Source organism: Lates calcarifer, linkage group LG11 (assembly GCF_001640805.2).
Source record: "Lates calcarifer isolate ASB-BC8 linkage group LG11, TLL_Latcal_v3, whole genome shotgun sequence".
In the NCBI taxonomy this organism is placed as follows: Eukaryota; Metazoa; Chordata; class Actinopteri; family Centropomidae; genus Lates; species Lates calcarifer.
Window position 1 is genome coordinate 14,800,789 of NC_066843.1, and position 26,014 is coordinate 14,826,802.

The window sequence follows — 26,014 nt, forward strand, 5'->3', positions numbered from 1 at the left end:
AAAAGCAAAAGAGGAAGTTAGATTACTTAAGAGCAACAAAGTTTGCATTCAGAAGAGGTTGGGGTGGATTAGCTGACAAAACAAAGCATATTGACACAGGAGACTACTGCTTGTTTGCAGTGTACAGATAATCAAAATTGTTTCTTTTATCCATGACCATTTCACAGTCCTAACTGCATGTTTGTTATTGTAACATGACATGACTTAATGTAATTCTTTTCTGAACATCATCTAAAAGTGAAGTGATGTTATTTGTTGAGACCTTAATTTAGGTTATTACTTTAAATTGCTCTTTGGTGCAGTCAGACCATTTCTTTGGACCTGTAGCAAGCAGCCATTAGATGAGCTCTGCTTTAACTTTAATACTCACCTCAGTGGTTGCTGATTACTACCAGCACAATGCATCAGCCACAGCCTCAGACCCTATTCAGCTCACTCGAATGTTAAACAGTGTTAACTCAGAAGCCACCCAGTGACTTGTGTTTATCTCTGGAAACCACTGGAAACCTTTACTTATTCACCAGGGCTTCAGTGCCTACAAATGCTTTTCTTCAGCAGCAGTTTGTGGTTTCAAATTCCTACAGCTTATCATCCAGTTTCTCTGAATGGCTATGAAGAAAAGAGAAGCATGACAAAAAAAAGAAAGAAAGAAAAGAAGGAAAAAAAAACACTGTTGAAATTGTTCTCACCCATTAGTCTTGGCAACAAGATAAAAACAGTACAGGGTGGATGACATCAGCAGGTAGCTAGGTGAAAAGACAGACAAATAGTTAGGCTTAATCAGTCATTGGCAGACAGGTGCATGCTGCAGAACAAAAAGGAAGTGAAAGTGCACAGAAAACTAACCAAGGAAGGAAAAATTGGAACAAGACAAAGCGAGGCAAACTCAAAGAAGAAGTGAAAAAAAAAGTATGATGAAAAAATGTATTCATTGTTGAAAGCCCGACTGAAGAGAGGGGGAAGGTAGGGAGGGAGAACCGGAAATGCTGGGGAGGAGTGCGGTGCTAAGTAATGTATCCTGCCAGTTTTCATTGTGTCTACAACCGAAACTGCTCCACAGAAGCAAGGAGGGTAAGGATAGGATAAAGACTGTACTGCAGAAGGAGAGGGAAAAGAAGGGAGGGGATGGGGCAATGTAAGAAAAGAGCAAAAGAGCAAGTGAGAAAGGAAAAAAGACAACGAGAAGGACAGACACACATGAACACAGTCAGGAATCAATTATTGGTTGTGTAACCAGGTTTTAACACTCCACTGATCACTGATGTCGGGTTTGCTACTTCAGCACCTCGTTGTAACCTCTGAATAGTTAGTTGTTGCTCCTGCCACTCCCTGTTTGCTGTGCAAGCCTTCCACTTTAATTTACATTGGAGGGGACCTTCCTTGGTTTTTTGTAGAGAGGATCTGCTGTAAGATTTCATTGCACTGTTAAAGCAGGATAGACAGTCCAGTCTTTTTCCCAGTATTTTTAAAGGAGAGTGGACAGCTAGTTGTTTGAGATTGGAGGTAGACAGTGCACTGTGTTCAAAAAGAGACCACTGCTTTGAAAATGGAAGAGATGCTACAGTGTTTTCAAAAGGGAATGGAGAGGTCACAGTTGGTGTTCACCCTGCTGTCAGCGCCAGTGTTGGTGGTGTCCACAAACATTGCAGGGTTTCTTCTCACAATGACATATCTAATCAGACAAACTGTAAACAACAATCCACTCAACTGTATGCAACAGCAGCTGGTTAGACATTTCCACAGCAAAAAGCTGTTCACAAACCTCAATGAAGGCCATGGGCTTCAACCTCAATTTCAGCACACGAACTGAACCACCGGCCTCATTGCAGTTTGTACAATTTCCCTGTGTTACCTGCCCAGTCGACATGTATGTCAGTGTGAAGCTCCAACAGAACATGTTGAACAACGTGTGCTGGTTGTCCATCTCAGCGTCTAGATTTGGTATACACTGAGGTTAACTGCTCCTCCTCTGGGGCACTTTAGAAGTTTCCAGAACTGTCAGTCAGTCTGTCACTGCCAGGTGTTGAAATACCAACCTTTCAACTGCTCAATACTGTCTGTCATCCTGCCAACCTAATGTCCCCTCTACACTTCTATTTCCAGGAGGGGCTGACTGAGACTAAGGAGACAGTAATGTGTTGAACTCTTCCTGTACATGTGTGTATATAGAGTGTGTATGGCGTGTGTTGGTTTATTTGAGAAAGAGAAAAGCAGTATTTGATTTTATAGACAGCATCAAAGTCAAAGATAGATGTGAGCTCGTTACATACAGACAGTTAAAGACTCTTAAAGTAATAAATGACCTCCTTTTAAACTCAAGTACATGAGAGAGCTCAATCATAATCCTGTTACCTATGCTGTTAACACAGTTGATCATGCAGTTTTAATTGAATGCCCTAAGCACTGAGTGGGTACCTCTGACTCAGACCTGGGCTGACTCAGATCCAAGTTTGTCTTTATAGGGAATCAATTTGCAGCAGACATTACTATGGGGTTCTGCAGGGTTCAGGTCTAGTACCTTTTTTTTCTGGCTCTGTGTGTGCCCTTAGATGACAATTCATTTCATGCAAATAGGAATCAGCCCTGTTTGGCCTTCAAACCCACAAAGACTTTTGTGAAATCTGTTTGATCTGAGTATATCTACAGGTGACTCTTAATGGTGAACAACACAAAAATGTATAGAGCAACCCTGCTTCAATTTCAAAGATATTAGGAAATAAAACATTACCAGAGAACATCCAAAGATGTTTTCACAGTGTTAACTATGTGCTGCTCATAGTCTTTTCTCTAGCATGTGAGCCTCATTCCTCATTGCATGCAGAGACATGATTGCATGTGTAGTGTGTTCAGCCTCCAGACATTAGGGGAAGAGTAGATGCTGTGTGCACATGCACACACATCCACACAAACACGAGAGTCTGTGTGCAGCAATGCTATAATTGAAGCATTAACTCTTAGTTTTATAATTGGCAAGAATGTGCACAATTTAATGAATGTGTGTGTGTGTGTGTGTGTGTGTGTCTGTGCATCAGTGCTGGTGACCTATAATGGCATTGCCCCAGAAGGAAATGGAATGCAGTCTGCTGTTTCCATTTCACCTGTCTTTTACCTCTGTTTATTTCATATACACATGTAAACACTTGTGCACATACACACATAAACACACACACACACAGGTTACTGCTGGTGATAATGATGATAATAACCTTCTTAGGCTTCCTCCACAATAATATGGAAATATACAGTAATATATATATAAAATAGAACCCACAATGTTAGGGTCCAGTGCAAATCACATATCTCCAGAAACATTAAATGTAGATTTCCTTTTGTTTGGTTTCATATCTCAAATATTTCTCCGTAGTTGTAAGTGGTTGTAATGAAGTAAGGAATAATCAAATTTAAACGCTTTAACAAGATCTGATTAGCATTGGCATCTGCCTGGCAGCATCAATAAACAACCCAACATGTGCCATCTGATTGGTGCCTGGAAATACTGTACCTTTTTCTAACACAGTCCACTTTATGGCAAGTAATGTTTAGCATGCCCATGTAGGACCTCATTGCTTATAAGAAGAAACTGATTGGGAAAACTGGTTTTCAGGACCTTTAACAAAGGTGCTTTAATACACATATCTAGCTGTCTTTTAGCAACATGCCACACTAAGGACTGTTAGCATCATCAAAGTACCAATGGTTTCTGAGAGGAATCCACCAATTTCTTCACATTACCAATGATGTCTGATGAGGTTCTTCTATATAAAAAAGTATGTAGTGTACAAGAAATTGAGAGAGCAAAAGACAACCAGCTACCCATCTGTTGTGTGTTGACATATCCACTATTAAAGTAAAAATATATGGTTGGAATTTACCCTGTTACCATGGAGGGATGGGATAGATCTAACTGAAGTTTAAGGGTAGCTAAGGCCAACTATACTTCATTTTAGGAACAGCATTTTACTAACAAGCAACATGATGCAGGCATAAAAGAGAGAAATTAAAGTGAAGTGAAAAAGAGGAAAAGGAATGAGAGAGAAATAATTTCCCCTTTGGCTGATTTGGCTATAAATATGTGACGCATAATGTCTTTGATTTGCAAATTAGGGCGACTGTTTTTCCCACCACTGTACCCCATCGTTTGTTCTTTCTTTCTTTCTTTCTTTCTTTCTTTCTTTCTCTCTCTCTCTCTCTCTCTCTCTCCTCTCTCTTACTCCCAATCTCTGTCCTTCAATCTTCTCTCCTCTTTTCCCAGATGCAAAGTGAATGTGCATCTCTGTGAGTGTGCATGTATGCATGTCTGTGCATGTTCATTAATATCACTGCAGTCCACAGGGGTGTGATGAGAAGAGAAAAGCTCCCTAAACAAATCACAGTCTTATCTCTTATCTGGCCCAGCCAATCACATGCTGATCTTATCACAGACACCAACAAAATGCTCAGACGAACAGAAAGAGAGAGAGAGAGAGAGAGAGGGTAGAAGAAGTGGGAGAAGAAAAAAGTTGGAGATATACCAACAGAGGTATATGAAAAGGGAAAGGGAGACAAAAAAGCAGAGGAGATGAAGAAAAAGGAAAGCAAAGATAAAAGAGAGACACAATGGAAGGAGGATCAGGGAGAGGAGGAAGGAGAAAGAGGGTTTTTGCAGGACTAAAATAGACCAAGTCAAATGAGAAAACTAACAAACCGTATCGAGCACTACCAGAAATGTGTGTGTAAGAGTGTGTGTGTGCGTGTAAGTGCGTTAGTGTGGTTCAGTGCTGCCATTATTAGGTGATGTAAAGAGCTAATGCGGTGTTAAATAAAAGCAGCACTTGCTTCATTATTCATGGTGTCTGGGGTCACAGGCCCGAGATTATGGGTGTGTGTCTGTACATGTGTGTGTGCATGCATATACTGCATATATAATGTGCATGTGAGTGTGTGTGTGTAAGTGTATGTGTGTGTGTGTGTGTCTTGCCAAATTCTTGGCCACAACTCACTCTCTCTTTAAAGAGGATTTGAAACTTTGAGAGCTACAAAGTGGGTCAGCAACTTTGTCTCCTCTCCTCTCCTCTTCTCTCCCCTTCTCTCCTAATTCACCCAAGAGGAATTTCCTTAGTTTGACTTTCAGCAACAATCTGTGAAGCACCTACAATGGTCAAAATGCTGTTTGAGAGGCTTTACTACACACTTTAAAAGAAAATTAAGGGTAAACACCAAATCTTTTGTAATTGAGTTTACATAAAAACATTAGTGTCCACCTTCACACAACCCGTGTTGCTCAAACCTTGTGATACAAACGCGTGTGTGACCCAGTTGAGTCTTTCTCCCTCTGTTGTGTGAGCAGTGATCCACAGATGCTCCTCTCCGCTCACGACTCAAGTCAGATAGTATTACTGTCCTTTGTCCTCATGCGAGAGACCACAGCGAGGCCGCGTGAGGACGACCCTGATCCTCCAAGATGTTTGTCAGCCTCTAACCAGCGTCACAGATGACTCATTTTTGTTTTCCGTCACACCTGGCTGTTAACTACGTGACTGCTTGCACTACAATTAAGTTAAATTGCTTATTTTCAGCACTCCTCTTCTTCACGTTCACACCATGGAAACATGCGTCTCCTACTGACAGCCACTTGAGCAGCTGTAAAGGACAAATGTGTGGTTAAATTTGGTTTGAATTGCCCAAACAAACTACCTTAGATTATGTCCAGTGACAAAATGATGTTATACATTTGTCTTTTGAAAATATGGGAATGTCAAGTCCAAACCAAGACTGAACAAAAGCCTCTGATTGCCCTCACATGTCACCTCTCATCAGCAGACGTTTTCTGTTAAATGACATCAGAATATGTTGCTAGGGCGACAGTTGACAGCAGACTGACCATCATGCTCATACAGAGCATACTACACTATGCAGTATGATCTGCCGCGCGTGAGGAGTGTTAGCTGCAACTAATAATTATTTTGGTTATGAATGAATCTGCCAATTAGTTCTCTGTCACATAAGATAAATAAAAAGACCACATTCTTACATATGAGAAACTTGAACCAGCAAATTGTTTCATATTTTTGCATTAAAATGGTTCAAACAGCAGTCAGTGATCTAAATAAGTAAATTAATCAACTCATTGTTTCATCTCTAAAGTAAAGGAAGATAAACTGAGGAAATTAGTCAAACATTTTCACACCACTGTGAATCTGGGTCTTTGAGACTATTTTTCGATAAAATAATGCAAGGCAGCTGTCTGGCACTGTAAAGTTTTCTTCTGCATGCTGAAGAAAAAAGAATAAGTGGAGGCGAAAAAATAAAGATTCACTGAATGTGTGAAATTACTGATTCAACAGGCTGATTGCACAATCACATGGCTCACTCTCACCCACTTCCCTGCAATACTGATTCGAGGTGCTGAGTTAGCCGAACAAGCCTCTGATAGGGGCTGAGCTGAAGCCACAAAAACTACGGGAAGGTGATGGTCGGCCACAGATGCTACACAGACGGATACAAGTCGCATAGATGTGTGTTTGCGTGTGTTTCCTGCGAGTACACTTTTTCCTTTTCAGATCTTCCTCCATTGTGCATAATCCAACATGATCATTTTCTTATTGTATTGTATTGTATTGCTATACAGTCACACATACAGTGGCTTCAGAAATACTTTCTGAATACTTTCTTCAGTCACTGTATATGTGCTGAAATATAGTTGAACAACTTTTTGTCCTCTGCTCTGCCACTTCCTTTATTCTTCCTTATCTTTTTTTGTCCAGTCCTTTCCTGCTCTCCCCTCTCCTCCAATCTTTTCCACTCCACTTTTTTTTTTTTCATCTTTCGCTCTCCATCACTCTTGTGCCCAGAAATGTAAGTGACCCATCTGTGATAGCAAAAGGTACATTAGGCATTAGGGAGTTCCCCTCCGGCCCTGTATGTGTGTGTGTGTGTGTGTGTAAAACCCTGTGTGCGCCTGTGTGTGTTGTTAACAGATATCGCCCGATGGACTTGTCCCAGGGGTGCTGTCCGTCTGCTTGGCCAATGAAATGCAGCCAATTACTCTGCAGGGCTCGCTGGCAGCCAATCAAATGGAAATGGGAAAGCTTAGAGATGACGATGGGGTTTGGGGCACAGCACTTATATAGCACTTTGTTAATGTAAAGAAAAGTCAGCGTTTGCATGAGCGAGTCTATCGTCAAGAAACAGCTGATCTCTTTCAGTCTTTCTCCCTCCTCTCTTTTTGTTATACCATTTATCTGAGAGTCAGATCAGTATTGACTTTATGTCTAAAATGGTGCTGGAGATGGAACATTATTAGTTTAGCTTAGCTTAGCATGAATACTGGAGACAGGGAAAATAGCTACAAGTCTAGTCATCACAGTGAAATTACCAGATTTGTTTCGTTGACACCTGGCCACCTGACCTGGGCTACCACTGGAGACACCGACAGATGGAAAAACTGTTGTTGGCAGTAGTTACAGCATTTACCGCCTCTTTAAACCACAAATTGTCATCTTTACATTTGTCTTTGTGTATGAATTAAATAAGTGAGATGCTAACTTATTGATTAGAGAGTTTGTCTTAATAGGTTGTTTTTTTTACTTCTTGGTCAGACCCAGGCTTGCTGTTTCCCCGGGCTTCCTGACTTTATGCTAAGCTAGGCTAAACACTCACTGACTCAAGCTTTACTGTGCACACAGACAACAACTGGATATAAAAAAACACTTCTCATCTAAATTGGAGAAAGCAAATAAGCACATTCCCTGACATGCTGAACTATTCCTTTAATAAATCCACATATCTCCCTCACTTTCTCTCCCATTCTTTATCCTCCTCCCTTCTTTTCTCTTCCCCCCACCCTTGCTCTCTGACATCGCTCCTTGCCTACTCCTCATCTGTCTTCCTGCTGCCGCTTCCCTCCATCCCTGACCCGCCCTGCCCCACTCCATTTTGTCCTCTTCAAAGTAGGTCTCTCAGTGTCAGTGTCTGTCTGTCGGTGGTAGTGGTGATGAATCACTGATACTGCCAGCGTAGTTAGTGATGACCATAACAGCTGACTGATGCATCTCTGTGGGGGAAACTATCAGCGCATTATGCAGTATTGATTTGCCCTCACATAGTTGTATGTCAGAGTAGAGGCAGGGGCTAATATGATGGGGGTTGGCGTGTCTTTTGTACTGTAATATGTCTTACCTTCTGGCCACTTACTTACTGGATAAAATGAGCAAAACAGCTTTTTCTCTGCTGCAAACATGTATAAAGATAACTGAGTATTTTTTTTTTTTACTTTACTTTTACACAGTCAATAAATTATTTTCAAATTCTACATACATCAATTATATCCACAGATAAGAATAATTCCCTGGTTGAGGCAGAGGAAAACATGTTTTTCACATCCCAACAACCCTGGTTTTTTTTAGGTAATTCCAGTCTTCATGCTAAGCTAAGCTAACCACCTCCTGGCTGTAGGTTCATATTTAAAGGATGGGTATAAAAGAGGTATTGATCTTCTCAACTAACTAACAACAAGAAAGTGAATAAGCATGTTATCCAAAATCGCAAACTTTTAATTTAACAAAAAGTGCATTTAAATTTTCTCAATTGTGGGTTGTAGTTTAGACTGGTGAGCCTAGGGCCTTTCTGGTTGGACCACCCTGTCATCATCCCTGCTAAACAGTGAATACTCCTGGATGATTTCAAGTTATTTACCAGCCAGTTAGCAATACCCTCTCACCATCCAAGGAAGAAAAACTCAGTGAAGTGAGTCACACTATACACAATTTGCTCAGGCTCTGCAAGTATGTGACAGATATAGCGATGTCCTGGAGGTGGCCGGGTTTAAAAGCTGCCCAAATGCACACACACTGTTCACAGTCTGAAATGATGACACAGTAATAAGACACATTAAAATATAATGTGTGGAAGTGTTATCAGGAAAATAATTAGATTCAGCTTCCAGTGAACTATGGGTGATCACCTCAACTTTCATTTTGGAACACAGGCAGTTTGTTCAGCATCAAAATATTTGCTGTGGTGTGGACCTGGCTGAACCAATTTTCACTGAACTCTAGTCATATTTTTCCTCACTTAATGTTCTTTTATTCCTCTTCCTGACATTGCTTCCCTTTCTTTTTGACCCACGTGTGTGCCAAATAAACACTTAAACTAAGCAACGTTAGAGTAAGCTTTGGCTAAGCTTCCTCTAATGTTGCTCCTGAAAACATGACATTAAGATAAAAAATGATTTCACACCAGTACTCATGCTTCCTCACGTCACCTTGGCCTGTGTTCTGGGCTGCTTTTATGATTCCATAAACGCAGGACTAGGTGTTTTGTTCTGTGTAAATCTGGCCTTTGAGGCCTTTGATTTTCTTGTTTTTCCTGGGCAGTGGGTGTTCTTCAGTTCTGTTCGAGCTGAGGTTTATATTATGTTGTTTGTGTCTTTGGAATGAACTCAGCATGATACACAGCCCTCTGGCACAGACACACACACACACAAGATTTCTAAATCCCTTTTATTTTAAGTAGAGAATGTGTGTGTGTACGCATGTGTGCACGAGCAACACAGCGTGACCACTTATACAAACATTTATTTGTGCGTGTGGGTTATTTGTGTATATGTCTGAATTAATGTGCATGTTTATGTGTGAGTGAAAATGTGTGTGTGTGTGTGTGTGTGTGCGCGCGAGCTGTATGCTTCTTTCTTGTGCATTATCTCTCCTAATAAACAGTTCCTTAGATTAGGTTCCCGATTTCATCTCTCTTCATCCTGTTGCCTTGCACTGAACTTTCATCTTAAGCGCTTCAATTCTTTAAAACCCTTTAAGGCTGCACACTGAGTGCCTCCATACAGGATTACTTTATTCAATACTTTAAAAAGAAAACATGTTTCAACAAGTAATCCTGACAAAGAGGTTTCTTGTCGAAATATTACTTATGTATTCAATAAAGCACCACCGCGTTGAGGATCAGGATGTGCAGTGACTTCTAATTCAAAGTCCTATTTTATTGTGATTAGCACCTTTACTCATCCAGTGGGATTTTTGCTCTCTCGCTCTCTCTCTCTCTTTTTGTGTTCATTCAAAAGCCTGCCAAAGTGTGAGGTAGGACAGATACAGTAGTAAAATTGAGTCAGAGAAAGGCACTAAGGAATTAGGAAATGATAACTGAAGGGTGCAAGGAAAGGAACAAAACAAGGAAAAGTGGAATAAAATAAGGAGGTATAAATGGAAGGAGAGCTGGAGGGAAGGAAGGAAGGAAAAGGCTGAAATTAGGAAATCGTGATGGGTAGGACAGCTAAAATGCAGAGAATAATTATGATGGTTATGGTTGTTGATGATGCCAATATTGACAGTGATGATAATTTTCATAATGACGACTCTATTATGACTGTGGAGGCTGTAATGATGATACCAACATTTTTTTGTGTGTGCATGTGACAGGTGTGAACTGCACAATATGTCAAAGTCTAGTGGAGGCTGCCATAGTAATGCAAAGATAAATAACAAGCAGAGCTGTGGAGGAAGAGAGTAAAGTAATCAGATTACTGAGGATGATGCAGCTATTAGCATATTTAAAACAAATATAGGCAAAGCATGACTCTGTGTAGCAGAAATATATTTTCTTTCTCCTCTGCTTTCCTGCTAATCATCTCTGGACCCCTCAGGTTTGTCTTTGTACCCCTTGTGGGGGTCCTGACCCTTAGGTTGGGAACCACTGTGTCACATCTAAATGTAGTCTGAAAGCCAACATAACTAGTAAATAATAATTAGTCACAGTGTAAATTCCATGAGAAGAATTGAGTATTTTGGAGGAAACTGCATCCAATTTAAGCATCAAGCCATGTTTTATTGGCTATTTATTTTTATTAATATGATTTTTCAGGTAAACTGTGAATTTATGCCCTCACTGGTAACAGCTATTCCTGCTTAGGTGTAAGGTTTGGTCCCAGAGGAATGTAGTGGAATATTGGCCTTATTAGAAGAGATAGGGAGTGGGTGGGAGAGGGCAAGATGGATACTGCGAGGCGAGAAAAGACAGAGCCCCTGGATAGGGAGTTAACGAAAAGAAAGGGAGACACATAGAGGAAGATATTGGACTTATTAGAGAAGAGAGTGAGGGGGAGAGGAGGGCAAACACAGAGAGACAACGCTAGAGACAGAGAGAGAGGGATGATGTTATTTTATCAGTGTTTCCCCGTGGGGTTTCGACTGCTTGTTAAAAAGTCCTGACAGAGGAACCACAGCAGCGCACACGCACACACACATGCACATGCACACAAACAGACACTGCTCCTGTGTGATAAACTTTGAATAGGTCTCTTTTTCCCTCTGTGTGTGTTATCTAAAATGGACTGCATTCATGCCAAAAATATTTCTCTATGACGTCAAATACGGCCTTGTTTGATAATCTGTGTGTGTGCTTGTGTGCGTGTGTAGCCTCTATTGCAGTTGAAAGCTACTGTTTCCCTATAATTATTATTCAACACAAACAAAGGATATATGCTCCACTCTGTTCACACCACGTAGGTTATTAACACCCATTCTCCACATCCACACAAACACACTTAAAGAACAGGCACTCACATTCACAGTGCCACTGCAAGACCTGCTTATTGTTTTAAAATACTGTAATCTAGTAAAGACCAAATAAGCTCCGCACTTTCATAAGACTCTGACAGAGCCATTTACAGAGGAATGCAGTAAACTCACATAATGTGCTGTAAGTAAAAGATGTTACTAAAGCAATGTTGTTAGTACAATGATATTTCTCTCTGCTCATTATGAGATGAAAAGAAAAACCTAAGGAGGCGAACTGTTTGTATACGTTAGCGCAGTTGTGTGTGTGTTTGTGTGCTAGTCTACAGATGTGTTGCTTCAAACACATACCTCTGACAAGCAGTTCAAAAAGTTTCACTTCTTGCTGTATCCAAATCAACTTTTCAAATACTGCTTTAAGAAATCTGCATCTGTTCATCACATTACTGTTGCTGAACAGTGCTGACTTTATCAAAGCAGTTTGTCTTCATTTCATGTATCTGAGTTTAAGTCCACTTCCATGTGATGGTTAGGTCTTCATACTGTACATTGTTATGACTTGATTCCATCAGGTTGAAATTATCAAACTAGTTTTACAGGGGATCATAAACCAATGAACAGCAGGAATGCTGTTAGAAATGACTCTGTGCATATCTATGTACCTATTATGATGGTCTGATTGATCTCCATGCACTTTGCTTTTCATAATGATTTTTTGAGGTTTTTATGACCTTTAGCACAGACAGTTTTGTATTGCTATCGAATTACAGTACCCTACAGTAAATAGACTATTATTCAGGGGCCTTTCCAGCTATCATGCTTCCTATGTAAACATCCAAATTGTATCCAAATGAAATTAATTCTACCATTGGAGTCCTGTTAACCATATAGTGATAAAGTTTCATAGTATCCACATATGTTGTAACATCTGGCCACCTACATTGGCTCTGGGTTTTAAAGACAAAGGCACTTTGATATAAGGTAGTTAAATGTTCTGCTTTTGAAAGTATGCTGCACAGCTGCATTTCACACCCTACCGGCTCATGAAAACACGTGAGAATCTCATGTCTAGTGTCTTTGTCAAGTTGAAGTTCTGTGTCATCTTTCTAATTATGAATTGTGCCTCTTTAGGACAATTTTTCTTCAGTTAAAAGTCTCTCTTCAAATTGACTCATCTCGCTTTATCTACATCTCCTTTGTCTGGATTTGACAGGGGATACTAAAAAGCAGCCGTCACTTGTTGGAAATAACATGTGGTCTTGGTGCCAGTAGTGGCCTGTTTTCACTTTCCCTTAATACAGGTAATACTATCAATTCCTCCTGCTGAGAACTGTCAGTTTAATGACCTCTTACTTATTTGGCATAACATACAGAACATACCTTGGAAAACATAGGAATATGGCTCATGTCTTTAATTTGGGATACATTCAACTCACCAAGCAGCACTTACTTCAACAAAGTTTCAACTTCCCTAATTGGCTTGCCTGTTATTCCTCTGTATTTTTTCCCTTTAAAATACACAGTGGGAGGCAGAACTGAGCTGTGCCAGCCTATAAGCTGACACATTTTGCACATTTGGAATATGTGTATACATTTCCTACACTCGATGGATCTGTTTGGCATCAGTCAATCTGATATTGTGTCGGCGCCAATCCAGCCCCGCAGACACAGAGATACTTTAGTCCTCTTTTTCTGCCAAACCGCAAAATTAAAAACCTCTACTGTAGATTGTCAAAAGGATAGTTTTAAAACATTACATCATGGCCAGGGTGCAAATTCAGATTCGATATACAGTACATCTGATACTGCATAAAGAACCTAATGTGAAGATGTTTTACAAAGATACTAGTGGAAACTTTACACTTTGTGATCACAAGTGTCAAAAAATTTGACAGTTTAGTTTATATGACTATTTTATCATTTTGGCACTTGACAAATCTCACTCAGACTTAGATCATTTATGCAGTAACTGGTTATTTCATCATTCAATTTCTGAGAGAATGACCTTTTTTATGTTTTTGGCTGCAGTGGCTGTTTCTGTGTGGTTTATATGGTGAGTGCTTTATGCCTGGCATTTTGAATTTGTTTCTACAGACATTTCTCTCTCTTTTGTGTTGCTGCTGCTATTTTTATGCCTGTCTGTTTATATTTAGTAACTGGCCACCAAGGAATTTTTGTCATATCAGTGTGTTTCTCCTCCAGTGGACACTGCAGAGCTGTTGAACCCGGCAGATAACAGGGTATCTGTGGCAGATAGACGTGACATGTGGATAGATATGACTTTCCTTATAAGACAGATATACACAGGTTTTGGCATGCACGTACACTACCAGGCCTTTATCTTGGTGAGCATGCACCTCACAAACTCAACTCGCAATTCACTGTGTGTGTGTGTATGTGTGTGTGTGTTTTTTCTGTACATGTGTGTGTGTCATCAGACCAGACAGTGCATGATGCTATCAGCAGCAGAGGATATGAGGACTGCTATTTATAACTCCCCTCTATCTCAACTTAGACACACTGTCCTGGCCTCCGGGGCAGGTGCATGTTTGTGTGTGTGCGTGTGTGCGTGTGTGTGTGCATCATTGTGGCTGTGTGTTTGTGTCTGTTTTTCTGTGTATGCATGCAACAGAGTGGGAAATTTGAGAGTGGGAGACTGTGAACGTGATAGATGGAGCGAGAGGGAAAGAGATGTGAATGACAGACATGTGCGTTTGTATTTACGCGTGTGTGTGTTCGTATGTGTGGGCGCCGCAAGCTGAAGGTGTGAGTGGAAAGCAGGGACATGTCACACTTGACAAGGGTGAAATGAAAGGATATGATTGGCTGTTTTCTGATGTCACGGATTGTGAGTCGTCCCAATTAGAAACAATCATACGCTGCTTAGTCACTCCAATAGTCTCCTCTCCACTGCTCTACCCGTTGTTTCTCTTTTCTCTCTGGCTGCCCTGCATCCATATTTTCTCATTCTTTGTCTCTAATTCTAATGTGTCTGTAGAACTTTTTCTGCCTGCCACTCTAAGGCTAATTTGCTTTCTTTTAGTGTTTCTGTTGCTAATTCTATATCATCGTCTGCCTCCTCAGTCGTTTCTTTTACATTCCATCTGTTATTTTACAATTTGTTTGCCATATCTGCTCTTTTTTTGTCTTACTGCCTTCTCTTTCTCATTCAACTGCATTCCCCAAAAAATAGATGTAATTGGCTATAATTGAAATGTACTGGATAAGAATATGACTATATTAAAGGAGCACACACGGAAATGGGAGCTGTACATATACAAAGCCTTGGGAAAGGAGTGACTCCATTTTCTACATTCCTGCTTGTGTTTCTCTTGGAAAGAGAGAGAGAGCCATCAGATGAGAGAGAAAGAAAAGAAGATGTGGTTGTCTCCTCCTCCTCAGTAAGAGAGCAGGAAGTTTTATTCAGTCCTTTGTTATCTTGTCCTTCAAAGGCAGTACTTCTGCTTCAGTCAAGTGTTCAATAGAGGCGACTCTGGTCTGAGAATTATAGGTTAGACTAACCTAAACTGCCCATCTTCGAGAGAAAATATTGAAGCCTGACTCACTATTTTCCCATTCCAAGTAGAATTTATGATCAAGCACTTGTGTAAAATGAGGATATTCAGCTCAACTTGAACCAAATCTCTTCAGTCTAGTTGGGTTCTGTCAAGTTCAATATGATGCGATTCTGCAAAAATAAAGAGACATGGTTCGTCCTGCAGAAAGCGAGTGCAGGCACGCGCTCTGTCTCATTTGAGACCAGAAAAGAGCAAATATTTTGGTAAAAGGAAAGTCTGTGGTAGATTTTGGCTTCCTCCCTTGGGTTGCCTGGAGCTTGAATCCTCTCAGACGGGCACAAGCAGGCAAAGACACATTCATACAAACATACACAGGCACAAAAACACTGGCAAAATACTGCTGAAACAGAATTATTCATAGCCAGTGGTAGCTTTTACAAAACTAATTGTGCATAAATGTTGCCTTTGGTATCAATACATATTTTTGCTGCCCAGTAAAAAAAAGGTTCTAGAAATATGGTGATTTTTTTCAAATAAAGAGAGAAATTAAATACTCTTTTATGCTTCAACAGAATTCTCATATTTAGTCGAACAAAAATTAGTTTTTATGTATTTAGAATGAGCACAGCTGCTAAGCAGACTGGAAAAACCCCTTTATTAAAAAAAATCCAAGGAAAAATTGATGGTACATGTGTAAAAAACTGTTTTGTGGGGCTCCTGGCAGGTATAGATGTAAGTACTTAAATATCTGAGGACACAAAAGTAGACAAACAAACAGCTTATTCTATGTATTCCATGACTCCTCTGTGCTCTTTTTTGCCTCTGTATATTGGAACAAAGCGTGGGATTATCGGCCACTGCTGTGATGAAGACAGGAGGTGACATGTCTTATAGCATGAACTCCCTCCTGTCCCACCATGCTCAAGCACTGCTACAGTTTCTACCCCATTAGAAAACACACACACACACACACACACATAAACACACACACGGCTGCACAGAAGAGCACTTGAGTCTGAGCATCGAATCTGCCAACCTCACATACAGATACAATACCATTATAGAGCACTCAAGAGTCTTGATATGGGGTAAAACGGTGCACACACACACACACACACACACGCACACACAGACACAAATAATGCAAACAGTGAATACCCACATTATTCAGAGGCTATCAACACAATGGAAAAGGAAATGCTAGGTCATGCATGTAGTGACGAAATTACATATAGCGCACTGATATGGTTACAAATACCATCCACTACGCTCCCTGCTTTCTGCTTTTATTTTCATTCCCCCCAGTGCCCTCTTCACTCAGTTGTGTTAAACGTACTCCGTGTCTTAGAAATGGAAATCTGTCTACAGGGAAAGAGCTGTATAATAACAGACCATCAGACCAGTAGGCCGCTGATCTGTAAGTGACTCAAAAATGGGGGAACAAATATTGAAAGTTTGTAATTTGATTGGAAAGTTTAATTTACTTATACTTGTTTGATTTGTAAAATATATTGTCAGTCACTCATAACCTTTGACATTTCTCTGTTTTTATGGGTATATGTGTCAACACTTAATAATGCAGTGTTTTTTATGAATCGATGCACTCCTTGTGCCTTATCATAAGAGCAGAAACATTTTTTCGTCAGTGAAGCAGACCTCCGTTCAGTCAACTTACTCATGACAGACTACATATGATATAGGCTATTGATATTTGCAGGGAGCAATGAATACTTTGCAAAGGGTGTGTTGGGTATGTGTTCCAGAGAGTGGAATATTATGTATGTGAATGTAGCTGCATGGTGTAATTTGTCTACCTAAAGTGGCCTGCAGACTTCTGCACATCTGCTTCAGAGAGGTGTACCATAGATGTTAAATGTTGCAAAGCTGGGCAGAGTCAGTGTCTGTGTGTTTTAAATCTTGGTGGCTTCAGAGATGCAGATTACAATGACTCAAAAATACACTACACAAGTGAATGCATGCTTTTAAGAAGTATACTCTACAATATGGCTACAATTACAGATGGAGATTACATCAATAATGAAACTACCTCATATGATAACTGATCACTTTCATGCTACTTTTTCATGTAATTTTTTAACCTCTTCAAGAGGTGTTCAAGCATTACACCACATACACTGTATCATATACACCAACTCTCTCTTTTTTTAAAGTTTAGTCACACTGTGGATGAATTACCGCTGATACAGGCTGCAGGCAGTGTGTAGATGCAGTGCATGCATTTATGTGTCAGTGTGTGTGGTGCATTTGCTCATTCTGAGAGCAGGTGTCATCTTACAAAGTGACACCAGGGCTGAATTTCTTATTCTTTGTTTGTCTCTTATCTTTCGTTCCAACCTTTTATTCTGTGTCTCTTAGCCCACCCGTGTTTTTTTCCCCTGGCTGTCAGATTTCAACTTCACGCACACACATGCACGCGCACACGCACACACACACTAACCTGCAAGTCTGTCATAATTAGAGTGCAAAAGACAAGTGGTGTCAAGATAAGCCATGTGTGAACTCTCTGACATGTCAAGGTAACAGGAATACACACACACACACACACACACACACACAACAAAGCATACAATAAACAACCAAAGACAAGGTAAAGCTTTCTCACTCCACACATGATGCTACTTACTTTTTTCCTCCTCACATTTTTTTTAATCTCATTTCACCTCATTCAATGGCCCACACCATAATGAGTCATTTAAAACAAAATGTCCAACATAAATGAGTAGAGTTCATTTGTCCACCTGTAATAGCTCTTGTCTGCTCTGTCCAAGCCCATGTCTCAGTTTGGCTGAATTAAGTGGCAAATGATTCTGAGTCAGGTTTAATGGAGTGGATATGAGTGACTCAGAGTGAATGTAATCCTTGTTCTCCTAGAACCAGACCCACAGAGTTCTGCAGCCCGTCTGTACTGCACCAATCCAATTTGGGCTTAATTGAATTGTTCTGAGCCCCTCATCCATATATTTCTTCCACAAGAAGCATATTACTCTCGATCTGTATGTGTGTGTATGTGTCTGTGTGTATGTGTGTGTGTGAGGGAGAGAGTGAGTCTGTGTACTCATAATGTGCCAAATTTTAAATGCTATGTTGTAGATCAATATTGTTGAGATGCAGTTTGAATTAGATGGTGGTGGTGATAAAACTTTAACTAAGTCTCTCCTTCTCCTCCCTTTATCCTCCTGTACTCCCCACCACATTCCTCTCTCCCGTCCTCTTCTCTCAGGATGTGAAGTCGACATTCTTTCAGTTCGGTGCCTCCATCCAGCAGGAGGCTCTGCTGATGCTGAACATTATGGAGGAGTACGACTGGCACATTTTCTCCATCGTCACGTCAAAGTTCCCTGGCTACCAGGAGTTCATCAACATCCTGAAAACTACGGTGGACAACAGGTGGGATCAATCACTTTGCAGCTTCCTCCACATTTTTACCTTCTCACTGTAAGTTGTATGTATCTGATTATCAGTAACAGTAACCAAAAAGATGATGCACAATGTATAAAGCTGTCACTCAAGAAGTAATGATATTGTATTGGTGCTGTACTTTACCACTCCTGATGGGGATGTATTTGCCGAGTTCAACTGCCAGATGTGACAACAATGTGGCAAACCTTTCTTTTATTTGGAGAAGCTCAGGATACACAAGCCTGAGTTGGTCAAATGAACTCAAAACAAAAGCCAAGGAGAGACAACGGTAAGAAGACTACAGCCATGCTAATGGCTCTGTGAGGCTGTACTTAGGCACAGTGGTGCTTTGAATGCTAACATCAGCATGCTAACGTGCTTGCAGTGACAGTGCTAACATGTTGATGTTAAGCAGGTATGTTTACCATGTTTAGTGTGTTAGCATGCTAACATTTGTTAATTAGTTAGTAGTTATTGCTAATTGTATTGGACAAATTCAAATTCTGACTAGATGAAAAGTGAAAGGATGATCAATACATGAATATGAGTACTACATTTCAATGCAATCCATCAAATAGTGGTGGACTAATCAACAAACAAGACTTCATTTCATTTAATATTACACTACTAAACTATTTATTTTTCAGGAAAAATAATTAGATGCAACAGAAAGTGCCTTGCAAAGCTGGAAACAGCTGGAAACACATTAACACACAGTATAAATGAGTGTCTTCAAACTACTGTTATATTGCAGTACTCTTAAAGAGGGCCATTTTGCCCCTTTATACATCTTTGGGAAGAATCCATTCCCAAAATCACTTTCCAATGCCAACAATTTCAACTAAGAAAAACAGAAAATAGAAAGTACTGTAGCTATGTTTTTTAAAGAATTACTATTCCAGGCATTTCTCCAAGCCCATCTTCTCTATTATCACTGCAGATTTCTCCAGAGAGTGGGCAAGTTTACTTTCTAGAAGAGCTATTGCATACAAGGTTTTGCCCCCCCCCCCTCCACTCATACAGTATATACCTCAAAGACACCAAGCCTTAAATGGATTTCATCAGCATTCTTAAAATTAATCTGGATGACAGGTGGCTTTACTATACATGCAGTTTGGCTCTTTGCTGTACCTTTAGGTCATACTGACTGATGCTGTAGATCTCCGCAGAGAGAGAAAGAGATAGATTTGAAAAAACATCAGCAGAAGAGACCGGCAAGCCATATATTTTGGCAAAAATGTCAAACAAATGATACATGTTCAGCAATGTTGAGATGTTGGCAAGGGTTGGCATCTGCACTTGTGATATATAGAGGCCCAGCTGAGGAGGGTCTTTTTCATTAGCAGTTACTCTTTATGTCAAACTCAGTAGGGGGTCAGAAACTCTCTGCCTCTTCCTGTCAGTATTTGGTCCCTTTTAGAATTGTATTAATTACAAGCAGAGTGGCAACAGATTTCAAATGGCTAATTAAATAAGGTTATTGGAATTTGTTCCTCATAACAGCTGTTACTATCAGAAAACTAGGAAGCATGAGTTCATGCATGTTTTACCGTGTATTCTCAAAACTTTGGAAGGTAATTTGTTTGGCATAAAGACTTTGATTCTGCATATCTTAAATCTGCTCAAACACTTTGTATACTGGTTTAGGTTAATTTAGGTTAACCTCATGTTAACTGTCCCATTTTGCACACTGACATATACAAAACAAAAATACAAAGAAACTGGTAATCGTCCAAATATTTTTGAGAGCAGAAAGCAAAGTCAGAAGGTTGGCCACTTAACTGGTTGCAACAAGTTCTATTTCCATTGTTTTTCTTTTCATCTTCTTTTGTCCACGTGAATCTGCAGACAAACCCTAAAGCTCTACACAAGTCCAAGCCCCCATGTTTATGGTTCTTTAGATCACCATTAGCTACTGTAGCATCAATAAATATGCTATACAAATGTGTTTACAATACTTTAGTGAAAGGTAACTCCATGGTATCACAGATCTGTAATAAAACAATAAATTAACACCCCAGTCATATTGTCAATATTCCTACCCTCCACAGATGATGTTGACCTCAGTGTTAAAAAAAACAGTCTCATTCATTTATGGAACCAGAACTAATTAGCCCCATTACCTGCAATAACCTGTTGTCGATTTCCCATGTCAGCGTTCAGCTGGTTCACACTGACTTAGTCATGGGCAGACAGTTTTAATACTGATGAACTTCCATCATTCACAGCAGAAAATTGGAGCAGTCAGCTAAATGAGTCAAGGCTGACTTTACCAGCGATATATTAGTATGTTGAGTAGGCCCAGATAAATAACATGATGGGAATGTATTTTGGTGGTGGCTACATACAGTGCATGGACTATCTGCTGGAGATGAATTTAGGCAGATCAGAGGTCCTCTTGTTTGTATACTCTGAAGATTAAAGAGGTAAGAATTGGGTTTTTCGAAAGCAAGTGGTTGTCCAGGCATTGGTGACACCTACCTGTATCTCTTACCTCTACCATCTGGATCGTCTCAAACACACTACATACAGTGTCACCTGTTTAAGCCAAGGTGACTGACCTGTCAGTAAGGGAAGTAAGGGGTATGCTGAGCAAACATTTGTATCATGGTCTTCTCAAATATATTTCCTGAGCCTTCATTTGGACATACCAGTATTACATCCTCCTGTAACTGTTATCACCACTGTTGTCTCTCTCTCTGTTTCTCTGTGAATGTGTATCTGTGTGTCATTGTCTCTCTTTACCAGTTTTGTCATCTGGGACTTGCAGACCATCATCACTTTGGACAGCGAGAAGAGTACAGCAAGTCCCAAATCACTCTCATGTTACACTACCTGTCTATTGTTGGTCTTGTACATGATGGTTAACTGCTCCCCTTTTTTCCCTACCACACGTCCCACTTTGTAACACTCTGTGTGTGTGTGTGTGTGTGTGTGTGTGTGCGTGTGCGTGTGTGCGTGTTTGTGTGTGTGTGTGCGCATCCTTCTTTGTCCCTCACTCTGCCAGCTCTGAAGGACCTGTGCTCCTGACACCACAGCGCACCACCAGTTTATGACATATTATGTTCTTTAATTACTAACATAACAGTCATTTCCTCTGCTTCTGCTGCTCTTTAGTCTTGCGTACTGGGAGCTGCTGGATATTATCACTCTGGACATTGTGAAAAAGAGCAGTCAGTCCCACTGGATGAAAAAGATACTCTGCAAATGCATTATCTTTTTAATGAGCACTTGTTACTTCTCGCTCTGCCCACTTTAGCTAACTAGATTAAAAATCTGTTTTCCCTCACAGTTGCTTTGAACATTACAGTTTCAACACTCCATAGAGCTAAATATCTTTGTAAAACATCTGTCTTCAGCCACTTGGTTGTGCAGGTGCAATGCAATATTAATTAGCATATATTTGTGCAAAAAGGTGTGACAGAAGCTCACAATTACTGCCTTCCATGCTGATAAAAGCACTTTTTTTCCTGATAACTGTTGTCACCAATTAGCCCACTGCATTGGCCCGCTCACATTAACAGGCCAGTGTTTGTTCTCCTTGTCCTTATGTGGGCTGGAACCTGCTGAGCATCATTATACAGGACCAGCTTTAGCATTTGCATTCCATTTAGCCTTAATGTGTTTCCCCTGACAATAAGCACTTTACACTTATTAGTATTCACGTCGCACTTAACAATGATATTAATTGTAATGGATAATTATAACTGCCCTTGCCAGCACCTGAGCAAAGTTAATAGTCTATTAGTTAAATATTAACATTTCACTCCTGTCCTCTTTATCCTTGTTTTAGTTTTGTGGGCTGGGACCTGCAGAATATCATCACTTTGGACGCAGTGGAGGAAGACAGTCGGTCTCAGATCATGCTCAAGAAAGTCCAGTCTCCAGTGGTCCTGCTCTACTGCTCCAAGGATGAAGCAGTCTACATTCTGGAGGAGGCCCGCTCTCTGGGCCTCACTGGATTTGGATACATCTGGATTGTGCCGTCGCTCACCACTGGGAACCCGGAAATAACACCCGACGAGTTTCCGTCGGGGATGATTTCGGTGTCGTATGACGACTGGGACTACCCCTTGGAGGCGCGGGTTCGTGATGGCCTAGGGATCATAACGTCTGCAGCGGCAGCCATGTTGGAAGAGTATGGTGACATTCCCGAAGCCAAAACGTCCTGTTATGGCCAGATGGAGAAGACGACCAAGCTGCCGCCCAGCGCACTACATAAGTAAGCAAAGAAACACCATGGATGTGTTTGTTTTGGCATTCATGTCTGTAATGATTTGTGAGAAATACAGTGAGCCATGTGTCTTTAAAGAGAAGAAAAAAATAGAAACAGCAGCCTAATAATGGTTTTGTGTATTTTTATAACATCTAAGAGAGTAGCTGTGTTAATTCACATGGATAATTGTGTGTGTGTTCGTTTGAGTGCAAGGCTTCCTGCCACAGTCTGTTTGTTTGCACCCTTGTCCTCAGTAATTAGAGACTTCCACCAAGTTTCCACCAAGTCTGCGTTAAGGATTGAGATTGAAGAACGATGCAATTACTGGATAAAAGACCAAGGGATTGAGAGAATAGAGGAAGTGTAGGAGTCAGAAAGAGAGAGGGAGAGGGGGGAGAGAATGAAAGAGGTGAATGGGAGTTGAGGAGGGAGTTTGTGATTTAGGTGGTGAAGGAAGGGGGAGAGGAAGAAATTGAGACTGGGGTAACAGCGGGGAGCCGCTACAAATGAGTGCTCTCCAAAATTGAAGAGCTCCTTGATGAGTCCTTCTGTTCCTCTTCTCATTTCTTCCTCCATCTCTCATTCACTCTCTTCTGCTTGCCTTCTCATCATGCACTCGCTCACCAGCAGCCAGTGGGAGATGTTGCAGGTCTTGCCAGCTCTGTCTGGCTTTCCATCTGGCAGAGGAGGGAGACACATACACACACACACACACACACACACACACACACACACACAACCTGTGTTTACATCCCAGTATTGTTTGTTTTTTTTAAATAATGATGTGTGAAATTAAATTTCTTCAGTCTAAATGGTAAAATCAATTCCAAAATTCGGAAATGTTGACTGTCTCCACTGTGCTTCGTCTTACAATTAGAAAATGATTGAGAAGAAGAACAGATTTAGCAGCCATTGAAAGCATATGGATGTGTTTGGTTTGTTACAGTCTGCACGTCATTTTGGGCAAACATGGTACATCAATATAATATTGGGAATTGATCCAGTGTGTAAGTAAGTAATCATGTTCCCATTCTCTAGTTTGCTTTTGTCTTAGACTAAATCTTGGAATGAGGCTAAAATAACTAACATTAAAGAATAACAACTTGTCTGATATGAATCTGTTTTGAAAGGCTTCTCATTTTCAGAAGGCTTAGTCGTTTTTACCCGTCATATTCTCAAAAGTTTGCATAACTTCAGAGTCAAAAAAGGATGAGAAGCAGAGAGACAGAAGAAAAGACAGAGAGAAAGAGGAAAAAAATGACAGTAAGAGATGAATAATGAAACAGGTACATTTAGAGCACTTAGTGTTTTGGCTTTAGAACTTTTAGATCGGATAAAGCCCCAGTTATTTCCTCCGCTAAACTAATATTAGTTTAGGAAGTCAAGATTAAAGTCTAACATTTTCGTCTGAGGTCAGTTTACAGCGACCATCCATAAATTTAAATTGGCCTGAAACATTTTTATGTTATTGGTCAATAAATCAAAACTATGTAAGCTTAAAAGTCAAACATTACATCACTAGTTACTTGACACTACACTGATATACTTATTCTCCTTTGCATGTTTTTAGTCCGAGACTCCGTCCGGCTTTCAACCAATTTTAAAGAAAGAAAACAAAATTCACCGTGCACTCTGTGTAGTTAAGGGAGCCTGGGAAATTAGAGAGTTCACTGCAAAAATGGGGCTGGACTGACTCTTCCTGTTTAGAGAGCTTAAAATCACAGTAGTTTTCACAGTAGTAAATTGTGGCCATTTTGTGCAAAGAGACAGTAAAGTATGACTGATTGCAGCTTTCAGAACCTCAGCAAGTCTTTAAATACCAATCCCACCGCTAACATACCTCTCGTTTTGTCAGGAAACACAGGCAAAGCAAAGAGAATTACCAGATATCTAGAGCCAGCTGACTTTGTTCCCAGCATGCTCTGCTGCCTCAGGTTGTTACCCAGGTGATGAGTAGCCACAGATGGCTCTGTTGTGGGTGAGAGAGCTCAGCCAATAGGGCTTCGGGGCCAGGACATGAGAAACATGATTGGTCAAGACTAGGTCGGGGCGACGGGCCAGTGTGGGTTGTTAGACCATCAACGGGTGTCAAGGGAGATAGGAGAACATGGCCAACTCATGCACATACACACACACACACACACACATACACACACAGAGGTGGGCAGATGGGCTTTATGTACAAATGTACAGCACCAGTGTGACATATTGCATTATTTACACTGGGTCACAGTATTTTATCCTAGCCTTCTCTTTAGTTCTTCTTTGCATCTATTGCCTTACTGCCTTGGTGTAAGCAAGATGTCAATAACAGCATCATCTTATAAGCATTCACTAGTATTCAGGATGAAATCTATGTTTCTTTTCTTGAACACCTCTCAGACTCAACCGTGATTTGTGACAGCAATTTGATTTACAGTGGATGCTGTTTCCATCCTTAAGCCAAAAACATGTCATGATAGAACAAAACTTGGATTGATGAGAATATTATTAATAGTCGGAGTTGAAATCATAGAAAAGTCTGTAGTTCTGGTGACTGGTGCGGTGCAGTGTGGGCTTTCAGTGAAGTTTTACCTCACTCACTGCGCCTGTGACAGCTGTGATGATAAATCCGCTGTGACACATCCAAGATGAATATGTTTTGCAGAGTAATAGAAAAATAAAATTAAATAAAAACAGGAGACAAATGACCAACTAAGAGTGCTGGCCAGTGCAGCAATCAGACCAAGTGACAACTGGTGCTCCATATAAAATATGGTACGTGTATGTGTGTGGGTTTTTGTGTGTCTGTGCTTATGCGTGTGCATGTTAGAAACAAGAGAAATATCCCCCCTAAAGAGAATGTTCTGTCATGACCGATTTACAGTGCACTGCTCACCTTCCTGTGGTGAACAGTGTGCCTTAAAAGACTTATAAAAGCACTTATTTATCTGTGAGAGAGTGTGTGTGTGTGTGTGTGTGTGTGTGTGTGTGTGTGTGTGTGTGTGTGTGTGTGTGTGTGTGTGTATACACGTGTGACTTTGTTCTGACAGGTAATTTCAGTCTCTAGCCCTGATATATGAGGGTCAGAACTCAGGAAACACACACATGTACGCACATACACATAACACACACTACACTGAGTCCTGGGGCAGCTGTCACAATAGCTGTGCAAAGACATAGACTTACACACTACACAATGCAACTGAGAATTTAAAACAGGCATGTCATATCATGACAATTTTTAGATATCTTTGATAAGATTAAATCATGCAACCAAGTTTGTAGAGAAGTGTGTTAACATAAGTATTTTAAATTCTAATACTCGAGGTGTGCTTATGTATTGTACAAAACTGCTGGTTTTCACCAAGAGTTAGATA

At 40.4% G+C, this 26,014-nt stretch overlaps 1 protein-coding gene across 1 annotated transcript in view; it reads left to right on the plus strand.

Moving 5' to 3' along the window:
* The window catches only part of grin2aa (glutamate receptor, ionotropic, N-methyl D-aspartate 2A, a), a 136,589-nt gene that overhangs the window by 68,443 nt on the left and 42,132 nt on the right, over window positions 1-26,014 (plus strand). The window contains 2 exon segments of the mRNA XM_018672845.2: window positions 18,261-18,427; window positions 22,233-22,661. Of these exon segments, the coding sequence (XP_018528361.1) occupies window positions 18,261-18,427; window positions 22,233-22,661 (596 nt within the window).